The following is an 18,259-nucleotide window of genomic DNA, read 5'->3' as shown; positions in this document are numbered from 1 at the left end:
TAGATTTTATTTTAAACATGCAACATGTATATCAAGATCCGTTGCTAGTTTTAAGATGGAATACTTTATGCCAAATTTGTATGTTTAATGTAAAATGGGGTCTTGATCTTAAGAGACTATGGCTCTCTGGTTTAAGTCTCAATATGTGAAATGATTTTGTACTGCAAGCACAAGCAAAACCATGCACTACATGGTGGTATGCAATTATGACACGTGCATGTCTGTATATAGTGTACATATTCAAATATCTTCTAGTGCAACAGGGTGATTTGAAAGGGGGAAAAAAAAAAATCGTCTTTGTGCATATGTGTAAATGCCCAAACAACATGATATATTTGCACAGAATAGGTCTAAACTTTGCAATATTGGGTATATGATGCGAGTCAGTTTAGCTACAGTTGATAAAAAATTTTTTAACAGCAATGGGTTATTTTAATTGCTAATGCTAAATGAAATTGGCAGTTTTAAAGCAAGATGATACTCTTAACATGCTTTTGTAAGTCGTTTCTCCCCTCGTTTTTTTCAGTCCGTGTCGTGCGATTTGATGTAACGTTCTTCAGTTTGTGTGATGTTTGTGTTTACTAATTTTCTCGTAGTTCCCTTGTGCTCAGAACAATAGCACAGGCCTCGTTTGAAGATTATTATCACTGCTATTTAAAGACAACACTGCAATAAAAGCTGAACAACACTTTTTATGCGACTCGTGTTTGTTCCTCCTTTCCCGGCATGCACTTTGTGGCTACGTGCGCGCCACGTGACCCAGCGTCTGTCAACATGAGTGGGCACTGCTGGGCAGGGGAAGCAGCTGGATAAGAGACGGGAGCTGTGACCTGCAGTTATTCACATTTATTTTTCTGTACTTTTTAAACAGACAAGCTGGTATTGTGCGCGACTGTCACGAGATGCCGGTACATGCGCCGTTTTAAACCTTACAGGAAGTATAACTTTGTCTGAAAGCTTTTGCTTAACTGAACTCAGTAGTTCGCTCCGAGGCTAGCTAGGTAGATAACGATAGCAGCACCTCAGTCGCTAGACGGTGGACGGTTTCCCCATCAATTGCAATTTACCTCCGAGTGGCTGACATGTCCGTATAACGCGTTAAACACTTGCTGTTTAGCCGGGCTTATGTTTGTTGCTGATGTTAGTTCCCAGATTAGAAGATTCCAGGTCGACCTAGGAAGTGTTTGCTCCACTGTGTGCGTGTACCTTTAAACTAGCTTTTTTTTTTTTTTTAGTGTTGCATTGCCGTTTTAAACTGTGTACACGGCTCAGTTGGGACCACGCTATACGTCGTTGCAACTTCCAGCGCCGACGGCTTCACTTGTCCAGTGACAAAGAAGCTATGGATGCCTGAAGCAGGAGAATGAGTGCGAGCTTTCAATGGAGAGGATGTCACCATCTTTCACCGAAGACTGTCCTGCTTAGCGTATCGATTAGCTGACCGGCAACTTCGCAACAGAACTGGGTCCGAGCGGCTGCTGCTGCTTTTCTTCACTTTATTAATTAGTCACGTCCAGATCTTCTGTCCCATGGCTGCAGCAAGCGGGGTCAACATGCTGTCCCAGCACGGAGAGGTGGCACTGGCTGGTCCAGGAGGAGCAGGGATGCCCGCGGTGTCTCTTACCAATACATCGGTGTCTTCTACACCGACACCAGATCCCAATAACCGGGGGTGCGAGAACGGCGCCTTGATGGACTCCTTTGGGATCTTCCTGCAAGGTCTTCTCGCTGTGATGGCTTTCAGCACGCTCATGTGTAAGTATGGCTAATGCTCTGCTGTGTCAGATATCTGACACCAGCTGCTGATGTAAGCGGGTATCATCCAATAGCAACACTCTGATAATCAAATGTGATATTGATTTCAGCTGGGAGGGTTGAGGTAAATCTATACAGAGCCAGACAAACGACATTAATACGTGTAAATCTAAATGCAGGGGTTTCACTTCACTGTAACAGCATACCAATTAGAGTCACTTGTTGGGGCTTTTTTGGCTGTGTTGATCATTAAAAAAAAAAAAAAATACTTCCTCTCTGCATTTCCTGGCACATTTGACCTCTCATGCTGCATGTACTCCATATACTGCTGAACTTTGCAAAAATAAATGAAAATGACTTTGTTTGGATGTTGCTGTAGTTTTCACATTTCTGCTTGGCAGTCAGTTGAGGAAGCAATCGCAGTGGAGAAGAAAGATATAAAATGTTGCTTTCTTTTGATTGGGTGATGTGCAGATAGAAAACTGTCCTAAGTAGTTTCAGAATATGTTTTTTAAATAAAGTGCTGTATCTCAAGTGATGGTCACTCTATATATCCTGTAGGTGCTTCACAGTAACAGCTACTAATGAGGTTTCTTTGTCTCAACTAGCATATATGGATTTCAGAAGTAGAAATCATCTTATTATTATTATTATTATTATTATTTTATTTATTTATTTATTTATTTATTTATTTATTTTTTTAATAAACTATTTAGAGAGACCATCTTAAATAGGATTTGAAAACTGAAGTATCACTGAGTTTTCAAAACACTACTTCTTTCAGTTGTTTAGGGGTTGCCACACTGGATCACCTGCCTCTGTCTCACCCTTTAACTCGCCTCTGTGCATGTCCCTCTTCTCTACATCTGTAAACATTCTCTGTTCTTCTCACGACCTCAGAATCACAATCAGAATTAGCTTTATTGACATAAGCTCTCAATGTAAACAGAACAGACGCACAATTACAACATGACACAGACAATAATATGTGCAATGGTGCAGAGTCCAACAACATTCCTCTCATTTGTCTGCAGCAGTAGCATAGTTTCTAACAGCACCTTCCTGGTCAACACAAACCGGTGGCAGTCATCATTAACCCAGACCTGAACCAATCTTGTTTCAAGGTTGCATTCATAATGAGCATTGTATTTAATTTCATGATGAGGGTCCTTCCTAATGGGTCTGATGTTAAGAGCGCACCGAAGTATAAATGTCTTTATAACTCAGAGAGCTCTCATACTGGGAGTTAGAAATACTGAAATAATACTTACAGTAATGTAATACTTAAAATGTGGGGCATGGGTATGAAATGGCAGGACAACCCCATTGATTGCCTTCTTTTAGTGTCCTTTACTGAGCACTCATGGTTCACTTCACCTCTTCAGACTGGACGTTTAGTTTGATCTCAGCTACACACCTGAAAAGTTTTATAAATGCATCACACACACACACACACACACACACACACACACACACACACACACACACACACACAAAACATGTAGTAAACCTTATCAAACATGCTGTCTTATGTAGTCAACATAGATTGTAGTGCAACACTATATCTAGTTTTTCCTTGTCTCGTGATGGCTAAATGTCATCTTGGTGACACCTACTGCAGCATGAGACTGTTCGCTAGATTGTCTCTAGTTGCTTGTTGTCATTAAGCTCATCTTCTTTTACTTCTCCATGTGGACAGACTGTAAAACTTTTCTTTTTACACCTCAGGCTAAGGTAGCTTTACATTAGAAATTGGCAGGCAAATGTCCATAAACACAGACAAGGAAACGCTGGCACAGAAGATTGGGTTCAGCCAGTGTCTGGCACCAAACTGGCAGCTGTGTGACCTAATGAGAGAAGCCTTAGTTTTATGTGGCTCAGCAGCCTCGCAGCAGTGAGTAGTTTTTTTTTGTTTTTTTTTCTGGGCAGAAGGAGGAAGCAGAGGCCTCTGTCTGCCTTCACATCACACCCAGCTGTAAGTGGGGTGTGTTGGTTATGAAGTCACACTCGTTCGGAGCACAAACTGAGCTCATCGTTTTCCGTAAAAAGCAGCCCTCAGTATATATTTGGACAGAGCAACAACAACATTTAGTTTAAGTTTACAAAAGTGAGGTAGTTTGATGTCCACTTTCCATGATGGAGCCATAAAGCAAAGACTTGAGTGAAGCAGATTGCTTCCCAGAATAACAGTCACACCGATGCACACATACAGTGGCTTTAGTGTTTGTTACCCAGCAGGAGTGCTTAGCAAACAGTTCACTAATAGCTTAATTTGTACCACTTTATTTCATGTATCTTTAAATTGGGCAGACTAGATGAACAGTTTTCCTTCTAACACTGATTTATTGATTCTCTCCCTTTGCGACATTTTGAAAGAAGCATCCATTCCCTTTCACTTAAACTCTCATAGCTAGTAGTTTCATGTCAGCTTGATTAGAAACTCTTTGATTTCTCGCTTGTTCACTTAATTGACTGATATCAGGGCAACGACGGCAAGAGTCTTAGAATAAACCGGTATTCATATACGAAAGCAATAAAATGCTCACTGGAGGTTTGATGGCTCAGAGGAGGGTTGGGTAACTTTGTTTAATGAAAACAAGAGAGAATGTTTGAATGTGTGCAACTCTGTTTGCAAAATCCCACTATCTGTGTGGCACTCTCTTTCCTCTACAGTGAAGCGCTTCAGGGAGCCCAAACATGAGAGGAGACCCTGGAAGATCTGGTAAGGGAATCGAGCCAGCGCTAAATTAATTTCTATGCAAAGAAACCGCATGAGACCCACTGGAGTGCCTTGGAAGTAACGTAAGCGTGTATGTGCAGGTTTCTGGACACCTCAAAACAGGCAATTGGGATGCTCTTCATCCACTTTGCTAATGTCTATTTGTCGGACCTCACAGAGGAGGATCCCTGCTCATTGTGAGTATTTGGATGTCTCTGATAAATCAGAGTAATCTTTTTAAAATGAAGATAATTTAACTTTGTAGACACTCAGTTCACATTAATTTTCCATTTTCCCTCCAGATACCTCATTAATTTCTTGTTAGATGCTTCTCTGGGCATGTTGCTGATCTATGCAGGGGTAAGAGCCGTCAGTGCTATTGTAGAATGGAGGCAATGGGACTCCCTGCGTTTTGGAGAATACGGTGAGGACAGTGCCTGTGATGTCCAGTGGAGGGCAGTAGCTGCCCTTGCTATTATAGCGCTTCAGTGCCATTTCCTACCCTTTCAATGCTTTACTTTGTTCTGTTGGCAATTATGTAACACCAAAGCAGTGACATCTAATATTTTTGTACTATATATGTGTGTGTGTGTGTGTGTGTGTGTGTGTGTGTGTGTGTGTGTGTGTGTGTGTGTGTGTGTGTGTGTGTGTGTGTGTGTGTGTGTGTGTGTGTGTGTGTGTGTGTGTGTGTGAAATACATAATCATGGTTTTAGACAATCATCTGTCTCCCCAGGAGAGCCAGTGCAGTGCACAGCGTGGCTGGGGCAGTGTATCCTCTACATTCTCATCATGATGTTTGAGAAAGTCCTTATCATGTTGGTCCTCCTCATCCCCCAGTGGAAGCAGGTCAGTAGAAGAGTGTGTTTTTCGTACATGATCATACTATACATGCGAGGTAAATTCACTTTACACGGGTCAGCCCTGCCTCTCACTCGGCATGCTGCTCTGGTCTTGTTTTCTACACCTGAACGTTTTGGTGGGTGTTGTGCTAGTTTGTTTAGGAGTAATTTGGGAAGTTTAGTACACAAAGATGATGCCCAGAGAACTTGTGTAAATACAGTAAAGCATGGTTATAGAGAGTTATTATATTTTTGTAATTTCTACAATTTAGTTTAGGTTCAGCTAGTTTCCAGAGTTTCAGTTTAGTTTTTTGGAAATGTTTTAGTTTAATTCATGTTAATTTCAGTCTTAGTCTTTATTAATTATTGTTTGGAGGGCATATATCAGTGGTAAGATCTACAAAAATCAGTACAGATATTTAAAAAAAAAAAAACAACACTTTTTGAAAGCAGTTGACTCAGTGTTGTCGACATCAAGTCTCAGTAAATAATATATTAAACCTCATGAAGCAACTTTTAATTTAAATTTTTTTTTACCAATCCAACAAATACAAATTTTGTGCTATATTTTAGTTTAGTTTTTTCAAATGTGTAGTTTTTATATTTATATAGTTTCAGGTTTTATTTAGTTATATTTAACAATAATAACCTTGGTCCTACATCACTGTGTATACAATAAGGCACACTTAAACAGCATTTTCTGAGTCATTACTCAAAAGCATTTGTAAGTAATGATTTATATTTTTAAGTATTCCCTGGAGAAGGTATTTTGTTATGCTACTAACAGTTTTACTTTCACATTGAGATATACACTTACATAATTACCATTTAATAATTAAATTAATCTCACAAATGATGAGGACACACAGCATCTTTCTTTGGGTGTTTCAGTATGAGCACAAAGCTAACAGCCAAGCAAGTTGTCCAAAGAGCACTTAACTGTGATTTTAATATTGCAGCATTAGAAAAAGAGTCTGTAATCCATCACTGTGTTTGTTACCTGCTGAAGGTCAGCCTCTGGCAGTTTGACTGGGGTTAGTGTACACTCGGGTTTAACTTCACTCTGGGTTCTTCAGTATTACCTTTGTTGGCTCTGCAGATGTTTTCAGAGTCTGTGTGGTGTGAGCAGCAGTTGTTCCTGGCCCAGGGTGCAGCTTGCATTTAATTGAGAAACTATTGCATTCATTCCCCTGCTGGACTTGACCCAGGGGCACTGAAAGCATTAATTCCTAACCACTGGGCCTCCAAAGACAGTTTTTTCATGCCCAAAACAGTTTGTTGTGCTGTACTTTAGCAATTGTGGCGCACTGATTATTTGAGACCTCAGTGTTGGGGGGGGATGAACGCACCTCAGGCCATGCGGTGACTACGTAAGCTACGCAAATTACGTGCGGGATCCGCCTTTCCCTCGTCTCACTATGAGCGTCGGTCGTTGACAACTTCTATACATGATAGAAAAGTTCTTCTTGTCGGGAAAGAAAAAAAAAAAGCCTTCAGAGTAAAGTGTCGTTACGGCAGTGAGGTAAAAATGTGGCCTCTCCTCCAGATTTCGTTAACGTGCTAGCTAGCAGAGCACATCCAAGGTGGGAGAGCATCTTTTGGCGTCTTCGCCTCTTTTATTTAAAAAAAATTTAGTAGTTCTGTGGTTTTGTGTCCGGTTAAAGTAACAGTAATTTTCATTTTAGTCTGTGCGTGAAATAATGGTCTAAAACCACGGGGTTACAGCTAAAAAAAATAAATAAATAGAAATAAAAGGTTGTTTATCTGCAACACGTTAATTTAACGGTAATACTGCTGTAATTGTAGTAACCGCGATTTACAGCACAGGGATGATGCCTCATTGATGCCTATCTATGCATACTATACAGTCTGCAGATTTGCCAGCTTTCCTCTTTCTTTCCTTTGTATTTGCAGCAGCTGTTTTCCATTCAGCTTGTTTTCTTAAATGCCGCACATTTGCTTATATTTGCTTATATTTCGCTTGAATATGACAGACCCGTCCCGACCCCATTTAAGACTATAATATTGTCATTGTACAATAATATTATGGGCTGCATGTTTAACCATCAAAAGTTAATGCTGTCACTAAGTGCAACATTATATTTGTGCTTGTTGTGTTTGTTTGTGTGGCAGCTGGCACTCCTCAAGCCTATACACAATCCTGCCCTGGAACTGGCCATCGTTATGCTCATCGTTCCGTTCTTCGTAAATGTAAGTCTGCCCTTATCTTATCTTTCTTCTCTTTTTTGTCTGAATTTTACATCTCCTGCAAAACCAATATTACATGTCTAGCAGGGTGGAAGAAAAATTGTTTAATTTGAGGACCTAGTTTGTAGTTGAAACAATGTGATAAATCACAATGTATGTTACTCAACAAATCAAAAAATGTTACAAGTCACAATTACATGAATGAAGTGAGTGAAGTACTGCGATAATATTGTGTCACTAACGTGCAGTGAGACATTGTCATTGGTTACCAAAATCATCAGTGCCCATTGTATTGCATGCACACAAAGGTAAAAGCTGTTTCTCTAGTTTTGGTGGATTTTTAAAAACCGCTTGAATCAGTTCTGTAGAAAAATCATCCACCTGTATTTTCTGTGTCACGTAGGCCCTAATGTTCTGGGTAGTAGATAATTTCTTAATGAAGAAGCATAGGACAAAAGCAAAGCTTGAAGAGAGGGAAGAGGACTCACGGGGGAACGGCAAGGTGCGATACAGAAGAGCTCTTTCCCATGATGACTCGGAGTCAGAGGTAAGTTTAACTGGAAAGCTAATGCTAAAGGAGACAGATTCAACTGACACATACCATTTTCATTTCTTCAGTCCATCTGTGTCTCTCTGTCTCTCTTTTTTTTAACCCAGTAATCTTCTTTTGAGCTCAAACCTAATAAAAAGTGGTACATCGCATTTTTTGATTTGATTGATTTGATTTTTATTGATTAGCATTCAAATATCTCAGTGAAGACATAATAAAGATTACCACAAAGCAAGAAAGCATGAGACAAGGCTAATCAAAAGGTATTGGCTGAAGCATTTGCTTATTACCCCAACCCTTTTAACAAAAGATCTTTTTGCATGCAGCTCCTGTACACAGGGCTCGAAGCAAAGAATAAAACAAAGCAAAAACAAAACAAACAAGATAAGTAACTACATCAAAGCAAAAGAATCAAGAGTTTGTTTTTTGTTTTTTTTGCTCTTTTCATTATATATATATATATATATATATATATATATATATATATATATATATATATATATATATATATATATATATATATATATATATATATATATATATAATTTTTTTTTTTTTTTTTCTAATACTCTACTTTTAAACAAGGAAAATGAACTACACCTTTTTAAAATCACTGTCATAACTATTCCACAGGTTAACTCCTCTAACAGAAACACATCTCTGCTTTATATTTGTCCTTATCTTGTTTTTTTTAAAGAAATCTGTTCCCCTTAAGTCATATTGACTCTCTCTGACTTTGAACGGCTTTTGAGTACTGGGGCAAAGCAAGTTATTTTGTGCTTTATACATTATCTGTGCCATTTTATATTCAACTAAATCATAAAATTTCTGGGTATTCAGATTAATAAACAAAATGTTAGTTGGTTCTATATAGTTTGATTGGTTTATAATTCTTATAGCTCTTTTTTTGTAACTTGAAAAGAGGAAGAGTGTTCGTTTTATATGCATTACCCCATATTTCCAGACAATAAGTCATATATGGAAGCAACAGAGTACAATAAAGTGTGTATAATGATTTTTTGTTCAGGACATTTACACAGTAAATGTTTCAGTGCTACTGTGGTCCTCTAACTAGTGGTTTACTTTATAGCTGGTAAACTAGTGTTTACATATCTCTTCTCCACACACACACAGTATTCATTCATCATTCATTCAATAACATTTTTCAAATGTTAGGACAGATAGGATGGCATCTCCATAAAACCTCTCTTGACATGTCTAGATGACATTAAAGCTTGGTTGGCTCTAAACTTTTTAAATTTTAATGAAAAGAAGACAGAAGTGTTGGTGTTTGGACCCAGTGGTCCCTGTGAGTCCTCCTCTGTTGTTTTAGGATCCCTGGAAGTCTATTTTAAATCTGTTGTTACTGACCTTGGTTTTAAGTTGGACAGTGATTTTAAATTGGACAACCAAATCAGAGCAGTGGTGAAGTCCAGTTTTTATCATTTAAGGCGACTGGCAAGAGTAAAATCTTTTCTTTCGAGGCAGCACCTTGAAACAGTGATCCATGCTTTTATTTCTTCCCGCCTGGACTACTGTAACTCACTTTATGTGTGGGTCAGTCAGTCATTGCTCTCACGTCTGCAGCTGGTTCAAAATGCGGCTGCACGACTCCTAACAGGAGCTCGAAAAAGAGAGCATATAACCCCCGTGCTGGCCTCTCTGCACTGGCTGCCTGTGTCTTTTAGAGTTAATTTTAAAATTCTTATGTTTGTTTTTAAATGCCTTCACAGTCTTGCCCCGCCTTACCTCTCTGAGCTTCTTCATCCCCACATACCCACAATACCCTGTCGGTCTCTCAGGTCAGCTGACCAGCTGCTCCTGGAGGTACCGAGATCCAGGAGGAAGCTCAGAGGGGACAGGGCCTTCTCTATTGTGGCTCCAAAATTATGGAATAATTTGTCCATGCATGTTAGAGAGGCCCCTTCACTGTCCACTTTTAAATCACGTCTTAAAACCCACTTTTATTCCTTGGCTTTTAACCTCAGTGAGACTTAGTTTCTCTTTTAATTGAAGTAGTTATTTAATTAATGATTTCACTCTTCTTTTATTTGTTCTTTATTTATATCTCATGTAATTTTATTTTACAGTTCCAATGTACAGCACTTTGTGTCAGCTGTGGTTGTTTTAAAGTGCTTTATAAATAAAGTTGATGAGATAGTCCCTAGATTTTCTGGAATTTTATACTGTTATGCGCATGCTGTTACCATACCACAGAGTTGTGGACACACACGTATTTGTGTAGGCGGCTCCTTTGTTCTGCAGCGGGCCAGTGGCGCAATGGATAACGCGTCTGACTACGGATCAGAAGATTCTAGGTTCGACTCCTGGCTGGCTCGTAGCTTTTTTTCTTTTTTTTTTCTTTTTTTTTTCTTTTCTTTTCCTTTTGGTGTTAGATTGACAGTAGTACTCAGTGACTGTTGTCCCTTGCTGGAAGTTTTTGTTTTTTTTTTTGAAAGGGGGGGGGGGGGGGGGGGGGCAGTGTTCTTGTTTCCTTAGCAGGTGTTGATTAGGAAAATGAAATGATCCAGACAGGGTGTAGCATTTTAAACAGTTGTTAGATTAAAATTTAAAAAGTAAAGTAAAGGATACATGGGAGAAATAGTCTTTGCAATGTTTGTTCATCAGAGGGCACTCAGCAACTTTGCTGTTAGAAACATGCCACAAAGTCAACAACCGGCTGGTCCAAGTAGAGTAGGGCAGAGTATAAATGCGTATTATTATTTTCATGTTATCTTAGCAAGGACTCAGAAATCAATACACATATTATTATCCTTTGACTGAAATGATTTTTGGCCTGTAAAATTGGTGGTTGTTTATAAGTTCATGTGCAGTGTTACAGATTTGTATATATTTGATGTATGTATGTTCAATCTCAAAGCAATATCAGGCTTACTTTTGAGGCATTTGAACACTGTAGCAGTCATGCAGCGTTGACAAACGCAAGCTTTGTGTTACTTCCTTCTTCTTGTGTGTTGCTGTTGAATACCACATGCAGTCAGCAGAGCAATAGACTGTGGGGGATGGGCTGAGCTGTAGTAAAACGCATGTATTCCTGTAGGGAGGCACTGCATTCCACTGCGGGCCAGTGGCGCAATGGATAACGCGTCTGACTACGGATCAGAAGATTCTAGGTTCGACTCCTGGCTGGCTCGTATATGTTTTATTTTCTGGGTTGCTTTGATTTGGTTGAAATAATAGAAGCAATTATTGTTATTCTTGCATAAGATGAGAACAGTCATACTATGAATACATTTTCTCTGACCTACTTAACGCTATAGTAAAATTACAGCATAACTTCGTTAAATAAAGCTACAATGACTAGCTTTTAAGATTCAGGAGTTTGTAACCTTTTCTGTGGAGAGATTTTAGGGCATTTTGTGACCACAATATTGAGCATAAGTCCAGTATTTAATCACTCTCCAAATTCCTCTTTATGAAAAACACAACAACTCTCCTTAAAGGGGACCTGAAACACTGCACATATAAAGGCTAATTTACACGATAGAGCACTGCTCTCAACCACTGACATGGATGTAACAGAATCAATAACTCAGAGGAAAATAAAGACACTAAAACCAAAAATCAGTTTAAGGGGATCACATTTGTGCTGTCTTTGCTGCAACAATGAGTTTTAATTAATTGGCTGTTAATGTCTAGCGTTTCTTGTCCCCTTTAACGCAGTCATCTTTTCCCTCCTATTTATTTGTGAAGTAGTGTTTACTCCAGCTTCTGTTAGGATGTGTTTACATTGTGAAACAACATCAAATGGATTTTGAAAGCATGAAAGGTCACAGCAGTGCAGTTTAGCTTCCCTTTCCGAGAAAGTGTTGCTGCTACACGTGGACCTTGCACCCAGGGCACAACTGTGGGGGATGGGCCACAGTGGTTGAACCATGGGGCCAGTGGCGCAATGGATAACGCGTCTGACTACGGATCAGAAGATTCTAGGTTCGACTCCTGGCTGGCTCGTAACTTTTCTTTTTTCTTTCTGGGGTTACATTGACAGTAGTACTCAGTAAAGTCTTTCTTTTTTTTGTTTCCTTTTCCACATGTTAAAATACAAAATTAGCAGGGGTTGATTATGAAATGATGCAGACATGTATTGGCTTTTTAAACAGTTGTTAAGTGAAACTTTAATTCGACTCCTCGCTGGCTTGTGATCTTTTCATGTATTAAGTTGTGCTATTACTTTAGATTTTGTTAGTTTGTAAAATAAAACAGTCATTCCCACTGTTTTTTTTGGTTTTTTTTTCTTAGTGAGAATATTAGACAATATAAAATTATGCTATCATGCTTTCGTATTATGCTCATTTGGGAGCTCGAGTTTTATGTGGGAGGTCTTCTTTATTAGGTTTATGTGCACAGACTTTCTTTTCATGTATTTTTTTGAGCAAGGTTAAAAACAAAAAAAGCTACATCAGCAATGAGGTTGTGAGGCTAGATTGGAATATGATTGTGCTTTTATGGGAACGGGCTCTAAAACATCTGGAGGGCAAATATAAAAAGAAATATTTCTGTGTTTATCCCCATTGTGTGATCAAGCACTTTAGAGTAAACAGTGCACCTGGGAGTCAACATGATAATGATGATGGCAGTCATCGTGGATCTTTTTTTTTTTTCTTGTTTTTGTTTGTTTGTTTGTTTTTTAAATGTAACCGTTAACCTCGTCTAACCTTTGAGGTTTGATATATCTCTGTCTCTCCTTCGTTTTCCTCAGATCCTTTTCTCTGCAGATGACGAAATGGATGAGTCTGATGAAGACGATGTCCGTCGACTCACTGGTGTGAAGATGGTGAAAAAGAAGAAGCTTCGCATGGGGATCCCTGTCTGACCTGCGTGCCTAGCTTTACTGTTAGGATCAAAAAGTCTGCGTACATTTCCCCGTTCCCCTACAGATTGTGTGATATTGCCTTCAATCAGTGACCTTCAATTACAAAATAATACACTGTATCTGAAGCTCCTTTACCATTGGCTCCTGGAGGACAGCTATATGAACTTTTTTTTTTTAGCAGTCGACCATTTTTCTTTCCTTTGTTTTTTTTTAATTTTTTTATCATTGTTTATTTTAAACATGGCTCTCATGATGTGAGTGTTGTGTTTCAGGACACTGGGAAAAACAATGAGTGAAGTTACTGTTAAATCCTTAATGTAATAGGAAAACTGAACTGGCTCCAGCAGAGCCAAATATGATGTACTGGGTTACATTTGATATCCTTCCGAAGTGCACCCTCCTCCCCCCAAAACAAACAAACAAAAATGAGCAAACAAAAAAAAAAAAGATGTATTCCTTGTGTTCATTCCACGTTAACATCTGTCCTGTTGTCGTCACATGTAGATGCCCCACCATGGCCTGTGTTATACGTGTGTCTGTGACGGTGTGTACAATTGCACACCCTTTAACTTTAACAGGAGCATTATGTCAGGTTTTGAATCACTGTATTGACTCTACCGTATATCTTGTACGTGATGTTACATTAGTCGAATGGAGCACATTAATCCTTGCAGCAATCTTCCATTTCTTTTAACAAAGACATCTGAAGTCTCTTTTGAACTGTTGAACCTGTAAGACTGCAAGCGCTGCACTGCAGCATCCTTCTAATGTCAGCTCAGCCACTGTTTTTTCTGTAAGCAAACGACTGCAACATGTCTGACTCTTTTACTGATGTGCTCTGACTGTATGTTTTAGTCCTTGAATGTACTTTTTTTTTTTTTTTTTTTTTTTAAGTTTTGAGTGTTTTACTTTCGGGCCAAAAAAGGTGAGTATGCTCATCCCAAAAGTGTTTTTTCAGTAAATATGGGAACAGGTTCTTGCACAATTTCCCATTTTTCTCAGCTTTTGCCTTTCCCCGTTCTAATGTGTGGGGTTTTTTTGTTTTGTTTTTTTCCTTTGTTATTGTTGTGTTTTTGTTTTGTAGTTCCAACAATGTGCCTGAGTTAAATTACCAGCAGTCTTTTTATTTTTGGTTTTGGTTCGGTTTTGTTTTCTTTGACTGTTTTAAGCAGAGCTCGAGATCTCCAGAGGGGTATACTACGAAGACAGTTTTAACACAGCCAGGCTTTCTTTGTGTTAGTATCATCTTATTAGTACATGCACACTCCAGTAAAAATGTGGAACTTCATTCAGTGGTTTATTAAGATACAGCTTAACAACTTGCACAAATGAAATACATTCCCCTAGCATAGAATCTACATTGCGCTTAACACATGCTGTAAGTGAAAATGTGAGACTTCTGCTAATTTTTAAACTGAAACTCAGAACATAACCTGCTCCTGTCCAGTAATGGAGTCACATTAGTGACACAAAACTCTGAGTTTATGCTCAACATAGTTTTCTAAACCACTAATCTCACTTTGCAGTACACCCCTCAGGCATGAAGCACCATCCAGCAGGCTCTAATCTTAAGAATGTGACGTACATAGACCTCTAAACTGTAAACAGTAAGTGCAGACCAGGCAGCTGAGAGAAAGGGTGTGCTTGTGTGTGTGATTTAACACACACACACTAGTGTGTGTATATAAACTGGCATGTCCTGAATATATGTGTGACTGCTGGTCCTGTTTAAAGTAAAAGGCGTGACTTAAACTACAATGATTACGGTGCTGCTGATGATTTCATTCTGATGTTTTTGGCATGTTGGTAAAGAAGGAAAGACTGTGCGTTTTTAAAAAGGGGAAAGTACGGGACAGTGCAGAAGTCATGGTAACTGTCAGCTGAACTAGGACAAAGAGGGCTTTAGTATTTTGCAGAGCTTAATCTACTTCATGAACAACATCTGATGGAAATAAGTTATCATATAAATGCTTTCCAAATAAACGGTATGATACAGAATGAAAGTAGTGGATTACCTTTCTGTTGTGGCAGAGAAAAGGTGTTCCCTGACCGGGAATCGAACCCGGGCCGCGGCGGTGAGAGCGCCGAATCCTAACCACTAGACCACCAGGGATTGAAAGGGACCACGGTGTGACGTCATAAAATGTGTAAACGCATTTATGTTAAAAAAAACAAAGGGGGATGATGTTCATCCCAAAACTGTTTTTCATACCTTGACTTTTAAACTTTGTATTTATTTTATAAAAGTGAGATTCAAAGATATTCATTGATATCTGCATTTGTTTTGTTTTGTTTTTTTAAAGCCATGTTTATACAACAAAATTACAACACGGTGATGATTTCAGCATCTCTTTAATTGTGGGGATTGCTTGCTGTTTACCACTAGGGGTAACGCTTTCCTTATCAGAGTCGACCGGTAATGATTGTGTTCCCAGAAATAGATCTGCTTTCAGCAAATACACATGCAGTAATTAAGCACCAGGAGCCATTCTTAGGGGCTCTTTACAGTTCACGACATGTTGGATCAACAGCTTAATTTAAAAGGCACCTTTTGTCTCTTTGTCTAAGACTTTTTGTCTATTTATTACTTTTACTGTAAGTACCATGTTCTGCTCAAAAACATATAATTTGTTGCGTTTGATATTTTAAGTGTTGTGGTTTTAAATGCTGATGATGGAGCTCCAAGCCAGTTGTTTAAGGGTGAAGGATATATTTAACGGGCCAGCATAAACATACATGCGTAATGAGATGCTCTAAACATCGCACTGGGAAAAGTCTTAATAATCATCATAATCATCATCTGCACAAACGGGTAATCCAAATGATGGCTAAAAGTCCTATAACTGCTTTGACTGCTCTAAGTGGGTAACAATCACATACAAACAGTAACGAGTCTTACTGTGTGTCACTGAGTTAAAACAGTGATGAGTCGGTGTTTCCATGATCCCACAGCTCACACCTTGAATTTAAACACTGATGCCAAGTCTAATGAGTAATATTGCCTAAACTGTTTGCTTACTTGTTCCAGGCTAAAAAGAAAAGTGTAAACGCATTTAAAACAATCCGGATCGAGTGCATAAAGTAACATGATATTAAGTCCTAATGGTCCATACGAACAGATTTGGCAGAGAATGCGTACTGAAAACACAACTGGTCCAGATTGACATTTGGGCGGCTCTTACTGGTCCAGCCCTTATTTTGATGGTTAACTGGCTGAAAATGCTTTTTATGACATCCCAACAAGAAACATCCTCTTGCCTAAATCAAGTTATTGAACTGAGTAAGCAGATTCCCAAGAACTGGCTCTACAAGGCGGTACTGCTGGGTGGTGATCACTAGTTTAATGTAGTCCAAAGTGCAAAGCTCTACAGAAACATTTTCAAAAGAGGATGTGAGTGCAGGGTTAACCGGAGGAGGAGGTGTAGCCTTCTGCCACTCCTGTTGTGTCTTGAAATTGTCAGCTGTTGGCCTGTAAGCTTATCGTTAACCCCATTCCAGCTGTACTATCCTTCACATCACACCTAATAATACACTGTGACAACAGGCAGTGGAACCGATGGCAGGGGGGGCCTGACTGACTCACTGCAGGCTGACACAGGACTATATATAATGTCTGGGGGACAGACACACACACACAACAGAATAACAACCAACAAATCAATTACACTGTCTGCGGGATCAGAGCACCAACTCGAACAGCCATGTCACAGGTACGTTACATCACCTCACATACAGCAAATGAATACACAATGAATCCACGCTTTACCAGAGAGTCACATACGTTTTATTTGCCCTTATTTTCTTTACTGTAGCCAGGCGAGGTAAAAAAGAAGAAACGCCCACCGATGAAGGAAGAGGACCTCAAAGGAGCCCGCAGTAAACTGGGACTGAAGGGCGAGGTTAAGAGTAAGACCTATGAGGTCATGGTGGAGTGTGGTGAGTAAAGTCTTTGCTGTCTGCAAAGGCATTATGTCTTCCTGGAATAACAAGTATGAACTCATGGGCGCATAGACCGTAAACATGACTATGTATATCTCGTAAAAACAGACTAGTTGACTTTGTGTTGTATTCGTGTCCGATTGTTTAAAAGAGAGAGAGAGGGGGAAAAAAAACGAGTTCCCTGACCGGGAATCGAACCCGGGCCGCGGCGGTGAGAGCGCCGAATCCTAACCACTAGACCACCAGGGAGAGCTGAAACTACGAAAACATGTATCACTTTTAAAGGACACACCGACGATGAGTTCCCCGTGTTTCGTGTAGTTTTCTTGATAATAAATCACCAATGGTTTCTGTCGGAGTGAGTGGAGGGACATTTTATAGCTTCTTCAAACATTGACATTGGACTCTATGAAGAAGTAAATACAGAAAAAAAGTCCTACGACAGCACTATCTCACGAACATTGCACACATACACATCCATATAAGTGTACTAGATGTCCACACTCCAAACACCTCATAGTCTGATATAGTTTTAATAGCAGCTTACTTGGACATGACGTTGAATGATTAGTATTCCTTTGGGGTTGGTGCCTGGTACTAAGAAGTGCCTGATTAAAAATTTGAATGTCAAATTCTCAACTATGAATCGAGGAAGTGCCACAAATAGAGAGTGTTTTTCTGACATGTGTCTTGTGTCTCTGTCTCGTTCTGTGATCAGAACGCGCGGGCAAAGTTGCTCCATCTGTGTTCAGTGGTGTGAGGACAGGAAAGGAGACCGTGCTTGACCAGCCCACATCTGCCAAAGCTCCTGGAGCCAGTGTGTTCAGCAAGTGAAGCACACTGCAACCTGAAACCAAACAAATAGCACAGGATGAACATGCACACTGTTGGCTTTGTGCTTCAGACTCAGAGACTTTTAAGTGTGTGCTTCTTCCTGCTTTAATGAAAAATGTAAGAAAGATTAATTGAAGACAGATGAATGTGGTTCATTGCTATGATTATATATTGTGGAAAAAAATGTTTGTTTTTTTTACTTGTGTTCAGCATTTTCCTAAATAAACTCTCACTGTGACAAGCAACCTTAAGACTTTTATTTCAACATATTATAATCTGCTTATTGTAATCCAATTATTGTAAAAGTAAAAAAAAAAAAAAACACTTTCGAACAAATGTTTTTTAATGCAAATGTGCACATCTGCACCAAAATACAAATGTGTGATAAATCCTGATGTTCTATTATTGTACAGGACTGTAAAGCTCTTTCTTTTAAAGTTATGTGTTAACAAATCTCTAGATTTTCAGAGGCCTTCCCTAAGTATCAAAAAAATAAATGTTCATTTGTTGTATTTTAAACGCTGATCCCTAACTAGTGAACAAATAGAAATGTGGGGGTTGGTCAGCATAGTGCCACAAA

At 39.2% G+C, this 18,259-nt stretch overlaps 2 protein-coding genes across 2 annotated transcripts; both read left to right on the top strand.

The window, feature by feature from the left end:
- The first annotated feature begins 763 nt into the window (after positions 1-763).
- On the top strand, positions 764-15,065 carry stimate (STIM activating enhance). Its single transcript, XM_080892630.1, has 8 exons — positions 764-1,755; positions 4,429-4,477; positions 4,576-4,671; positions 4,777-4,898; positions 5,209-5,321; positions 7,448-7,525; positions 7,926-8,069; positions 12,793-15,065. The coding sequence occupies exons 1-8, from the start codon at positions 1,530-1,532 to the stop codon at positions 12,904-12,906; spliced, it is 942 nt and encodes a 313-aa protein (XP_080748756.1). The 5' UTR covers positions 764-1,529; the 3' UTR covers positions 12,907-15,065.
- A 1,392-nt stretch (positions 15,066-16,457) lies between these two features.
- Positions 16,458-17,918, top strand: mustn1b (musculoskeletal, embryonic nuclear protein 1b). Its single transcript, XM_080892631.1, has 3 exons — positions 16,458-16,616; positions 16,719-16,842; positions 17,564-17,918. The coding sequence occupies exons 1-3, from the start codon at positions 16,608-16,610 to the stop codon at positions 17,677-17,679; spliced, it is 249 nt and encodes an 82-aa protein (XP_080748757.1). The 5' UTR covers positions 16,458-16,607; the 3' UTR covers positions 17,680-17,918.
- Positions 17,919-18,259: the final 341 nt, after the last annotated feature.

Source organism: Rhamphochromis sp. 'chilingali' (assembly GCF_963969265.1).
Source record: "Rhamphochromis sp. 'chilingali' genome assembly, chromosome: 9".
NCBI lineage: Eukaryota > Metazoa > Chordata > Actinopteri > Cichliformes > Cichlidae > Rhamphochromis > Rhamphochromis sp. 'chilingali'.
Note: the sequence above shows the minus strand (reverse complement) of the source record. Positions and strands in the feature narration are given on the sequence as shown.

Coding starts and splice junctions, on each gene's coding strand:
- stimate (XM_080892630.1), top strand. CDS start 1,530: ATGGCTGCAGCAAGCGGGGTCAACATGCTGTCCCAGCACGGAGAGGTG. Junction 4,672..4,776: donor GAGGAGGATCCCTGCTCATT/GTGAGTATTTGG, acceptor TTTTCCCTCCAG/ATACCTCATTAATTTCTTGT. Junction 4,899..5,208: donor CCTGCGTTTTGGAGAATACG/GTGAGGACAGTG, acceptor CTGTCTCCCCAG/GAGAGCCAGTGCAGTGCACA.
- mustn1b (XM_080892631.1), top strand. Junction 16,843..17,563: donor TGAGGTCATGGTGGAGTGTG/GTGAGTAAAGTC, acceptor TTCTGTGATCAG/AACGCGCGGGCAAAGTTGCT.